Genomic DNA, 12,991 nt, shown 5'->3' on the forward strand with positions numbered 1-12,991 from the left:
GTTTTTAGCATCATGGTAGAAAATTAGTTTTATTTATAAATAGACAATCATTATTTCAAAATTATTGTGATTTGTGATGATTTAATTCAGAATACAGTTTAACATGTGAGATAAGTGCTTTTCGTATTAGTGTTTTAACTAAAATAAGAAGTGTATACGTTTATTTTGTAATTGAGTATTACAAAACGCTACGTCAGTGCATTAATTTTATTTGTAACTCAGATATAGGTATATACTTTTTTATATCGTATAAAATTTATTAATAACAATAGGAATTTCACATAACACATATTATTCAATTACAAAAATATTCATTTTGTATTTAATTTTTTCCTCTGAAGGTTTGTGAATAAAAATGGACGCCGAACAATTCTCATTAAAATGGAATAATTTTCACTCTAACCTGACTAGTGGATTTCATGCCCTTTTACGTGGAGAAGATTTAGTTGATGTAACATTTGCTGTGGAAGGAAAATTTCTACAAGCACATAAATTAGTTTTGTCAGTATGCAGTCCTTATTTCAAACAAATGTTCAAGGTTTGCTTTATACTTACACAAAATTCTATTTTTAAAATTTCATGGTGCTTATTACTTTATATATTACTTCTTGTAGATTCATCCTGATAAGCATCCTATAATAATATTAAAAGGGGTTGCTTATAGTGATATGTCCGATATTTTATTGTTTATGTACCAAGGGGAAGTTAACGTACGACAAGAAAATTTAGCAAATTTTCTAAAAACTGCAGAGCTATTGCAAATTAAGGGTCTCACAGAAGATGAATCGTCGGTGAGTTTACACTTTTTGCATTGAGATAAAATATCATCAATTATACCTCAATTTCACTTTCATTTACCTTTTGGCTTTTCTAGAATGATAATCCAAAACCAGATGCAACAAATGAAAAAGACAATACATCAGAATCATTAACACAATACATGTATCAAGATAAACAAAAAAATGACACTTCAACTATAAATAGTTCATCAAATTTACAAAATGATGCACCAAAGAGACCGGTGGTTTCTCCACCAGCTAATTCTGAAACGAAAAGACTTAAAGTAGCAAACAAACCTGAAGAAAATGCACTTGTTGAACCTACTGATATGACCTTCATACCAAAGACTGAACCTAATTTTATGGAGTAAGTAATTGTTAAATACAAATTATATTATTTCAATTAATTATATTTTTTGGCATTGTTTTTATTTAATTTATTATTTGTCAGTGAGGATTATGAATCATCTAGCATGGGAGATTTTACACAAATTATGGAAAGTGCACAGAAAGATATGAATATGGCTTCATCCGGCATGTCACCTTTGGCATCATCGGTTCTTCAAGATTCGAGTCAACTACTAGATCACGGTAAATATTTTTAGCTTTTCTATTTATTTAATGTTGTTTTGCTACTATGTTATGCATACACTTGTACTTAGAATGTTGAAAGCTTAGGGACAAATTATCTTTTTTGTAAAGATAGGGCTGCAAAGAGGTCTTTACGTATTTAATGATAACTTTTAAAACAAGCAAGTTATATCAAATATGCAATTTTCTCTATCCATGTGGCACTTTTCAATTATATGGTAAATGTTTAAATTTTCGATGGTTGGAGTTGTGTTGGTTTGGCATATCACTAAATGAGGATTAATATGATAGGTCTATTACAATTATTAATGTTTACATTTTAAATTCATAATTATTTTCTCAGAATCGTCTTCTCACTATTTACAAAATATTCAAGATTTGTAGCATTTAATTGGTTAGTTGATGTTAAATAGACGTTTGCTGAATTGCTTTTTATCTATTATTTGTTGTAGTTGAAATTTTATTCTAAAATTATCATTGTTAAATGTTTACAACAAGAGATTTCCTTGATCCTCATTCTTGTTAAAAATACATTGGCAGGGCTAACACATTTTGCAAGAAATAATGTAATCGGACACAAATTTATCAAACCTGAGGGCAGAGGTAGAAAGAAAATTCGAATGTGTTTGGGTTGTTATACTGATCTACGAAAGACACTAACGTACAAAGATGCACATCACAATTCCAGACGTGTCACAAGTTACTGTTTTGATTGTGAACATCAACCTGGATTCTGCTCACCATGTTTTCAAAAATTCCATATTTTATGAAATTTTTAATTTAGTTCATAATAAACCATCATAACATCAATTTACAAAAAAAAATTATGACTGAAAATTGTGGATTTATAAAGGTGTGAACTCTTGACATATTAAATGTCCGATATTAAATCTAATTGAAATTGTTTATTTTGCTAATTGAGTTGAATATATAGATTTACTCTTATTCAAAAATCTTACTCTTTAGTTTGGTGAAATTCTTGCAGCATATAAATATATTTTGTGTCGATGGTAATGAAAAATGTGTATGCATAACATGTAGAATAATTTTATTTCATGATGTGTATGTAAATATTTATATTATATATATAATAGCAATATATCTTTAAGAAGTGTATTTTTAACATACATAAATGATTGATTTGAATTATTCATTAATGAAAATTCATAAAATTATTTACATTTCTCATACGACTCAGTATATACAATTTTTGTGTTTTTTCAATGAGTTTCATATTTTTGCATAGGATGAATAAATATTTCAAAGTGCGCGGATTTTTATCAATAAAATGTTGATTAATCAGTGAATTTATAATAGTGGTTAGTGTCAAACGTGATTATCCCGAATAATTTAATATATAATAGGTAAGTACAGTCATAATTTTATTTTATAATTTATTGGCTAGTCTTGTTTGTGAATATGCTTTGTAAGTTTTAATTATATAAGTTATAATTTGCTTTTTGTGTATGTGCAATTACTTGCATTTTTGTGTTGCATTTATAATTTTCATATCAGTGTACATTTTGTGATTGTTCTTGGAAATCATTTGGTAAGTATAATTTGATGTTTTTAAATAATATATATATTATATTACGTTTGCACTAACCATTATTTAGTTCTATGTTATCATATTTATTGTAAGCTTTTTTATTTGTTTTCTAATTTGAAAATCTCAAGCACGCTTTGAAAATATTTATTTGTTAATCATTTAATTATTCAGAGCTGATTTCTGAGTGAATTATTAGTAAACAATTGCTGAATTATGAATGTTTTATTATTTTATTTATGCTATATAGTTTATATTTATTTAATGCATGCAGCATTTCTGCAATTATTTTTTATCAAATTGTTTTTTCAGTTACTTGTTTACTCTGTGGTCGTTCCATGCGCAAGACAAGCTACAGAAGACACATGATTGATAGACATATGCCTGCAAAAAATGTTACTTGCAAATATTGTGATAAAGTTTTCAAAGGAAAAAATAGTTTAAGAACCCATATCGCAGGGAAACATAGGGAACTTGAAGCTCGGGAAAGGAAAAGTAGAGCTCAAGATATGGTAGCAAATTTAAAAGTGCCAGATTTATTGGAATGACTGTAGATTCTATTACCTGTTATAGGGATTTATTATAGAATTATTTTTACTTTTTGCCTTGAAAATGCCTTGACACTAATATGTGCAAACGATTGTGATTTTATTGCATTCCTTAAAATAACATTTTAAGAATAGTTTTAAGATTGTTTCTAAAACTAGTGATCATGTTGCTATTACATTTTCATAAAAAATTTACAATAAACTTAAATTTATGATATAAAAATGAACATAACAATTAATTAGTTAATCATTATGCTTCCAAAATGAATTTCTTTTATAAAATGGTAGTAATGGCTATTTTTATTTACTATAGTATATTTAATACCAAATGATATATCCAAACTTATTTTCCCAAATATTAATGCATTATTAAGAATATAGTCATTTGTTTAACTGTAAACTTTTAAGTCACTAGATTAAAATTAATATACGTAAAGTATAAATATTAGTTATATGCCACAATACTGTGACAAAACAATGTGTAATAAAGTATATCTTATTTTTATATATGTTTACATAAATTTATAGAATATATTTTAGAAGTATAATAAACAGTTTTATTAATTAGTTGCACTTATTAAAGCAATAGCAACTAGCTTTGTAAATTGCACTTCAAGTTTCTTTTTCTTCTTTTGTAAATTGTATTTGAGTACCACCTATATATAATTTTGAAATTGATGACGTTGAAAACAGGCAAATTATTTGAAAGGCCTTTTTTGTTAATCAAAAAAGTAGTCTTGTTGTCTCTATCGTTTCTAGACTATATTTGCTTTCATTGTGGTTTTATTCTACTATTTGAATATAATCTTTTCTGTGATTTTTAATCGTTTACAATCAAAAATGAGCGATTGTTATAATTTAAGATATCTATTAGCAATCACATCCATTTGTGTAAACATTTTAATGAAACAGTATAATTTGTTGGAATACTATATCTGCAGATTATATAACAAAAAAACGACTCTAATTTGCACCAAAAAATATTTCTTGTCTAACACATATCATCTGAATTTTTGAATATTTGAATAGTTTACACATTATATAATTTTAATATCTTAACTGTGAATGCTGAGCTCAGTTCATAGAAAATCTATAAATAAATAACCCGATACCTAAATATCAATCATCATCATACTTGTTAAATCGCATACACCAATCTTCAAAACCAAAAAAATGACATTTATATTATTGCCCTGGCAGGATGTCTGGACGTGTTCTCGACCGCCTACAACAAAGTGGGAAAAACTGGAGGAAAAACTTCTATTCCGTCCCCATATCGTTTCGAATGCAACAAATGCTTTAAGCAGTTCACAAGACGTGATCATCTTAGGACGCATGAGGCAAATATCCATGGAGAAAATAAACCTTTGGTTTGTGTAACATGCAAGAAATTTTATAAGAACAATGAAAGCATGAGGAAACACATGGCCAAATATCATGGGCCTGCTTCGAGACAAGTTAAAAACGAATTGGTGGCTGATATTTCATTGATGGACATAAATTTGCCTCCAATTTGCGTTGTTGATGATCTTAGTTCTTGATTGGAACGAGTACTGGCTGGCCGGTTGAAAAGGATTTTAGAATGATTGAACTGTGATCTGACAGTAATATGGGAAATATTAAGATTGATGAAACTGTCTGGACAAAAAGTTGGATTATGATAATAACCAAAGACGTCAGTTTAAACTCAATTGAATTCAAGTATTCTGATAGTTACAGTATTTTCCTGATGTGCCTTAAAATTTTAAATGCGTGGTCTCAAACTTCTGTCGCTTGATTAAGATTGTATCAATTTGGGGTTTTTGACTTTAATGATCATATTTGACCGTATTTCCAAAGTAATGCTTGTCGCAGAATATGTATAAGAAGTTTTTGTGGTGATAATTTTAAATAGAATGATTTTCTTGCGCTACATCATTTTAGTTAAATATAAGGAGTGATTTTTTTCTTTATATTTTTTATTTCTTATTATTCACTTTAACTTATGACGATCAATTGCATTGATTTATTTTATTTACTTCGCACTAAATATTTTTTACTTCATATTTTAGGGAATTTATATTTGTTACTATTTTAGGGAACCTAAAATTATTTATTAAATAGAATTAACACGTTAGAAGTTTGATTTTGAATGTATAACCTTTCATAAAGTATTATTTTTTTTATTATTTATATTACAATTTTTTCATGAAAATTAAAACAAATATTTTATTGAAAATCTAGTACCAAATTGGTTGTCATTTTTTGTAGAATAAGTTTCTTTAAGTATAGAATGTATCTATATTTATTCGTTTGTTATAAATATTAGTTAATAAATTAATCGAAACGCGTCAAAAGGCAGAATTTTATCACGTTAGTTAAAAATATAATGTTTTAATTATTGTCTTGCGTTTGTTTAATTAATTTTTGTCCTAAAAAGGCATTTTGAATTTTACAAATTTAGAATCATAGCAAATAAGATTAAGTATAAGTGCTTTTACTATTTATTCTATTAATTTCTAGATTAATATCTATACCAAATATTTGTTAGATAATTAAATGGTCTCTTATTTTACACCAAAAATACACGCCTAATTATATTAAAGACTAAAAATATTTGTATAACCAGTATTGAATATTTTTGTAAAACATACCAAATTGTTTAAACCAAAGAATAATGGTCTTTGATAAATGTAAGTCGATATTTTTGTATCGCGGTGCCAAATGTTGAATTATAAATAACGTATATTTTTGAATAAACTTGGAAAATGAACAAATTCTTTTATTCAATATTTTGATAATACTTTTAGTTAAATACAGTAACATTGTATAATATTTATTTAAAGTATATAAGTGACCTTCAAAATTTTAGCCAGAATTAAAATTGAAATCTGAATTATTTTCGATATACACAAAAAAAAAGATTTTTTTTTTCCAAAAGCAATTGTTTTGTCAACACAAGCAGAAAGTTTTTTGAATCATTCAATCCGGCTGGGCCTGCCTTTGCCAAAAAGTAATAACTATTTCTCCCAATCATTACAAATTGAATGTTTTTAGATCATTCAAATCGGATACTTCGTTCTCTCAAAAACTCGATTTCTATTTTCTACACTCTTTGCTCCGTATCTCTAACGGCTGGACCTGCCTTTACCTAAAAAACTAATCAGCACATCTTCCTATCAATAGAAATCCAATGTTTTTTTAACTATTCAAATCGGTTGATTTGTGCGCCCGAAAACGTGGACGAAAAAATGCGGATACACAAAAAGTATGCCAAAATGTTCAGAAACCTCCAAAACGTCGAGAAATGCAAATTTTTTTGCAAAATGCTAATTTTGATTTTCGGCCCATTACTATAACTACCCTACGGGAAGTTAAAAACGTGTAGGTGGCGCAAACTCATCTCGATATGTGTAAATAGTATGAGAAATATTTCTTTAATATTATATAATGTTATAAACTATTGCAGATTATTAAATTTAGAACAATTTTTTCGAACACGTTTATTAACTTCAATAAGTTTTTATATTTAGGCATTTATAGACTGCAAACTAGACGTAGCTTTACTATGCAGAATATTATTTAAATTGACAAAAGAATGCAGTATACAGTTGAACAAATGTGTATAGATGAGAATGTGTAAATTAAATATCTTTCCTTATTCAATTGATACAATAAAATCAAACAAAAAGATCTTGACAAAACTTTATCTTTTTATGTATGTCAAGTTGGCACAAGACCGAATGACCAGCAAGGTCTGGACCTGAAGCTCGCGGAGCATCTCAAACAAGCCATCAAGAATTGTTTGGATGACACCTATTCGAAAGAATTCTATTGTCCGATTTGTCCCAAGACCTACATCATGAAAGGAAGATTGGTATCACATCTCTACATGGAGCACGATCTTAATGTTCATCGATACAATAATGTGGAACCTAAAAGATGCGATATTTGCGGAAATGTTTATAAAAATAGTAATACGTTGAGGGTGCATATTTATATGGCACATAGGAAAGGAAAGAATGGATCGAATAATACTTCCACCGCTGCCACCAATCCTTCTACGTCCACATCTGGGATGTAGAGGAACTGGCATTACTGGGAATATTGGTCATCAAAAGTTGATGATTGCGAAATTTGAAAGATTTTTTTCACAAATACTTGATTCTTACCGCGGCAGCTCATGAAAATTATCTTGATTTTCATACTGAATTTATTGCTAATCTTATTGGTGAAATAAGTCTATATATTCGATATAATGATTCAATAAGCTTGAATCATTTTCATATTATATGCAACAGACAGCGCGAGCAATATTGGATATAAATTAAATTATGAAATTTATTTAAATTAATTTTTACAATTAATAACATTTGTGCTGAAATTTAGTAGCTACCATCAAAACTTTACATGATTTTAAAACTTGTTTAGATAACTAAATCGCATCTGCCAATTTCTAGATGCACAATTAAAAAATCTCAATTTTGTTGATATTGGAAGTTTTTACATTTCTATTTAAACAACGAAATATATAGGTATGGGATAAAATATTATATATTATTAATAATATATTATATATATTTTTATCTTTTGAAAGAAACCAAACTATTTTGGGCATTATTCAAGGCCTTTGCCAAAGAAAATTATATATAAGACACTTCTTCATTAAATTCACTAATTAGCATAACCCAAACTAAAAAAATTTTTATTTTAATTACCATTGGACAGTATATTTTATTATTTAAAAGCCACAATTTTCTGTTATAGATTATAAGTATAAATAAGTTTTTTTTAGTTGATGACTAAATTTGAAAGGATTAAACATAGTATTATTCTAAAATATCATGACAATAAGTTGTAATTAAAGAAGACTAATAGATTATATATTTAATTTTACACGTTTCTTGCTTAGTCATTAGTTTGTATATTTTTGAAAAAAAAAAACACGATGGAATCTGGTCTTACGATATTTTTAAAATTATTAGATATTAGCTTTAAGTATTTTGATTTTGAATATGAAATGTTGACTTTAATTTAATTTTTCTCTTAGTATATGTGTTTGCTTAATATTATTGAATTGTATTCTCATGTCATATTGTATTTTTTGATAATAATAGTAGATATATATATATATATATATATATATATATATATATTTCTATATATATTTATATATATATATATATATTTCTATATATATTCATATATATATATATATATATATAAAGCTGATTTTTATATCCTAAGATATAAAAAATGTATTTTTCAATTGTTTAAACTTATAGTCTGATAAATAACGCCATATATAATTAAAAATACGCTTAGTGAAAACTGTATCCAAAACATATGTATTTTGTAAAATACAATAAAATATTATTTATATTGATATTTTTATGATTGTTTATTTAAATATCAATGATAAAATTAGCGCATGATTATTAATATATTGTACTATTTTAATTTGAATTCATACTTCGACCGTGAAAAATTAATTAATGCTTTTAAATTTTAAATCGGTAATTGACACGTTTGTACAAATTTAGGCTTTCCAGCATTTTTGTTTACTTCCAAATCATTGTTGATGCAATAATTGATTTGAGAGCAACAGAAGGGCTCCAAACACTAGTTTGGTAGAACTCCCTCTATCAATTAAGTTTTTAAAAAGTCCTGGTTTTGTTTTTTTATTTATTGTATTTCATGTAATTTTTTTAATTTTTTCCAACAAAACGGTTTCAAACACTATTTTGGTGGAACTCCTTTATAATGGAAGTTTTCAAAAAGTCGCGTCCATTTTTTGTTTGTTTTTATTTATTGTATTTTTTGTATTTTTTTTTAATTTTGCTTTTCAACAAATTTGTATACTTTCAAATCATTAATGCCGCAACAATTGATTTTATAGCATAAAACTCCTACCACTATTTTGGTAGAACTTTTCTATCATTGGGTTAAAAAAATCCAGCACGATTACCTTTACTAAACGAATAATTTGAAATTTTCAAGGTCGGTTCAGGAATTTTAACGTAGACGTTTTCAAAAACTTTTGCACTTATCTGCAAATTATGAAGAAACAACTTGCTGATAGTCGATCGAATAAAATCAATGCGAGTTCTTATCGAGTTTGTCTCGATATGGGTTCTGGAATCGGTTCAGCGTTTTTGATAAAAAAAGTGTGCGAAGTACTTAATTTGTGACCATACTTGTTCAGGACATTCGCCAAAAATAAAAGAATTTTTCTTATGCGTTTGATAGTCAACTTTAACACGAAAAAGCATGTTGGTAACCAACTAACTTAAGCATGAAGACAACCACCAAATCCACGAATCAATAATTAACAAATACCATCTGGTTTAACCTTCTACTTTTACCATCATCATTTCCAATTTTGTTCCTTCTTCAATCTTTTTGCTATTCGGATGAGTTTTACAGACCGATCATATTCTAACGAACAGATATGGTGGCAATGGGCAGGACATTCGCTTGTCCAGCGCCGAACTGCGGGCGAATTTTTAAACTCGAGGACAGCTTCAGGAAACACATGGACAACCAGCATGGTAAGGACCGAGGACCATTCAATTGCGAATTCTGCCAGAGGCCTATGAAGAATAAGAACACCTTGTTCTCGCATATGTACGTCATACATAGAAGGTCAGTGGGAAAGATTGATTTTTTAATTTATATATATATATATATATATATATATATGTATATATATATATATATATATATATATATATATATTTATATTAGGGTTATCCTTAAAATGGTCATTTTCGAATTTCCTTGCTTCAAGGTGCTCAAATGGTTCCAAATTGATAAAAAACAATTCTCTGAAAGTTTTACCTCTTAATATTAATGTTTAGATAGAGCGCAGATCAATCAAACTTCGTATGGAAAGAGCATAGAAAAACTTTCGAAATATTTTAGATTTTATTGCTGTGTAGATGTTAGCAATTTTTTATTTCATAACTTTTTCAAACACAATTAATAATATGCACTGATGATACACAAACAAATATTCACCAGTTAGGACATTTTAGATTTTCTAATAATTGTATTTTTCTAATAATTGTATTTTAATTTTTTTTTCTTATAAATTGCACAACCTGTCTATATAGAAAGTCATTGAGTAATTAATTTGATAAATAACATAGAATCTTACAAGGAAAACCCAGTAGTTCATCTTTATTAATTTACTAAATTATGTCTAAATTAAGTTTTGGAATTATTTGAATTTTAAGTGAATGTACAATTTGATTTTGAGTGAGTACTTAATTTAAAAAAATTGGTTTCAATAATACAGAGATAAGGAATGATTCTTTTTGGATTTTCAAATGATTAAAAAGGTGTTTAAATATATAAAAAATCGTTTGTTCAATACATAAATAATTTTTTGAGATGAATGTTTTAAAATTTAGTCAAATAAATGATGATGCAAGATAATAATAAAATTAAAATAAATAATTTATGTTTATTTTGAATTTTTGAACATACTATCGACTAGTATCATTTATGATTTATTACTTCAATGTTTCTAAGTATGTTTAATCTTTTTTTTTACTAAAATTAATAATTATTGTTGGATCTCTTTAAATTCAATATCGTAAATAAAAGTAATTCTCAGTGAATCAGTCTTATTAGAATCAGGCAATCAGTCTTATTAGAAATTAGGAAAAGAATTTTAGCAATGTAAATTCTAAGTGTTGAAGGAATTTTCATTTTTTTTATTTATTATTAATTTAAATTCTGTAATATAGTTATTAATTTAAATTAAAAATTATAAAATTTATATTCGAACCATTTGCTTTGTTAATAAGTCATTTAGTGAGATTAGTTATTATAAATTAAGTATGTGTATTGTGTATTAATATTTATTACAAAAGTATTTATTTTTTTATTTTTAATTATGAATAATTATACAATTACTGATGAAAAGAACTAATTAGCTATTTAAAGAAAATAATAATAAATTTTATGAATTTTTGAAAGACGTTTACATAAAATAAACTTTAAAAAATCTTTAAGAATATGTGTAAAAGAAGATTTTTAAAAATTTTAATTATTTTTGGAAATTTCGGAGCTATTTGACCATGATAATTCTCTTTCATTTTTTTTCCTTTTTTTGCAAAATTTTAAAGGCGTTTTCTCAAAACTGTCTTTTTCGATACGATGACCAAGATTTATCCAGTTCTACTGGATCGATTTACTTGAAATTTTAAGAGAATCTTTTTTATAGACTTTTCTCTAACATATACTAACCTTATCCCCAAATTTCAATCTTTACTATTTTTAAAAAAATTGCACAAGCTCAAAAAGTGCTATAAAATTGGCTTTTCTTTCAAAGAATCGCTAAATTTCTTTTTTAGCATAATCTTAGTATATACCATTGCGACATCATTCTAGATTGATAACTTTTTTTTTTGATTACTTAGGAGGATTGCATTTCAATTTATTTCTGTACTCTTGTAAAGTTAATAAATGATTTTTTAAGAAAAGTGGTAATAAAAAGGCAATTGCATTTTTTTCACGATACACTAAAATACTCCCTTTATTTATTTTATAACATCTTGACTTGTTCTTAATATTATCTTGCTCTAGCTTTAAAAAATGATCATAGATTTAATTATCGAAACGTTTGGATAATATATTTATTCAGTTCTTTGTAGTATGTTTTATCAAATACTTATATTATTTATTAAGATATTTTATTCATTATTATCCTGGATTTTCAGAAGGCGAGATGGATCTTTGCTGAACGAAAAGCCTGCGCATCATGGACAATTTGCCTCCTAACTTGTTTTTTTTTTATTTTAGTCATTAAATTTGGTGCAATTTGAATAAATATATAGCATCACAATTTATATTTTAAAAAATTAACTGGTCAAGCCTAAGAATATTTTTCTAGTTTTATTTCGATGTATAAAATATTTTACTTAGATGAAATAAAGATTTAAAAAAACATACAAGTATTTTTATTTAAAATTTGAATGGGTAAGTTATGGGTTAAAATTATATTGCATTTAAATTTGTTACTAGAAAATAAGCAGATGGGAAATATATTATGTGATCTGGTGTTGGGTTGATCTAAAAGTAATTTTATATTGTAACCAGAAAATAAAATATGACTAAAATGCTTAATGAAGCACATTCATGCTAACAAAACATACATTAGACACAAAACACATTTTTGATTTCTTATCGACAATTCTACACGCAGATGGTAACCAATTTTTATGAAAAGAGTTCCATGAAGAATGAATTCAAGTATAGACCTAAAAACATGCCACGATTCTTTTTACATTTTATTTAATAAATTTGTCAAAAAACAATCTTTACACAGACACAGACTATTAACTTTTATCTGGAATATACCTATGCTAATTAAATAATAATTAAATAAAAAGATAGTTGATATTACTTCAAAATGTTTGTTTTTTCAATGTACACACAACAATTTCATAAATAAAGTAATGACTTGAAACTATATATACATACCATAATATACAGGCATAAAAACTTATGCATATATATATATATATATATATATATAT

General features: G+C 26.3%; 2 protein-coding genes across 5 annotated transcripts in view; both read left to right on the forward strand.

The window, feature by feature from the left end:
• Window positions 1-12,991, forward strand: part of LOC113363211 (tyrosine decarboxylase-like) — a 51,232-nt gene that overhangs the window by 23,882 nt on the left and 14,359 nt on the right. The gene's annotated exons all lie outside the window — the stretch shown is intronic.
• On the forward strand, window positions 62-7,637 carry LOC113363212 (protein tramtrack, beta isoform-like). 4 transcript variants are annotated; one of them, XM_026605692.1, is made up of 6 exons: window positions 62-228; window positions 342-538; window positions 615-791; window positions 875-1,146; window positions 1,231-1,370; window positions 7,172-7,637. In XM_026605692.1, the coding sequence occupies exons 2-6, from the start codon at window positions 356-358 to the stop codon at window positions 7,525-7,527; spliced, it is 1,128 nt and encodes a 375-aa protein (XP_026461477.1). In that variant the 5' UTR covers window positions 62-228; window positions 342-355; the 3' UTR covers window positions 7,528-7,637. The 4 variants fall into 4 exon arrangements, with proteins under 4 accessions (XP_026461477.1, XP_026461478.1, XP_026461480.1 ...); XM_026605693.1 differs by lacking the exon at window positions 7,172-7,637 and adding an exon at window positions 4,665-5,290 and having other exon boundaries at window positions 64-228; XM_026605695.1 differs by lacking the exon at window positions 7,172-7,637 and adding an exon at window positions 1,911-2,161 and having other exon boundaries at window positions 67-228.

The sequence above is a fragment of the Ctenocephalides felis genome, unplaced genomic scaffold (genome assembly GCF_003426905.1).
Source record: "Ctenocephalides felis isolate EL2017-DRISC unplaced genomic scaffold, ASM342690v1 CF-g0.4_SCAFFOLD_00845, whole genome shotgun sequence".
NCBI classification, from domain to species: Eukaryota; Metazoa; Arthropoda; class Insecta; order Siphonaptera; family Pulicidae; genus Ctenocephalides; species Ctenocephalides felis.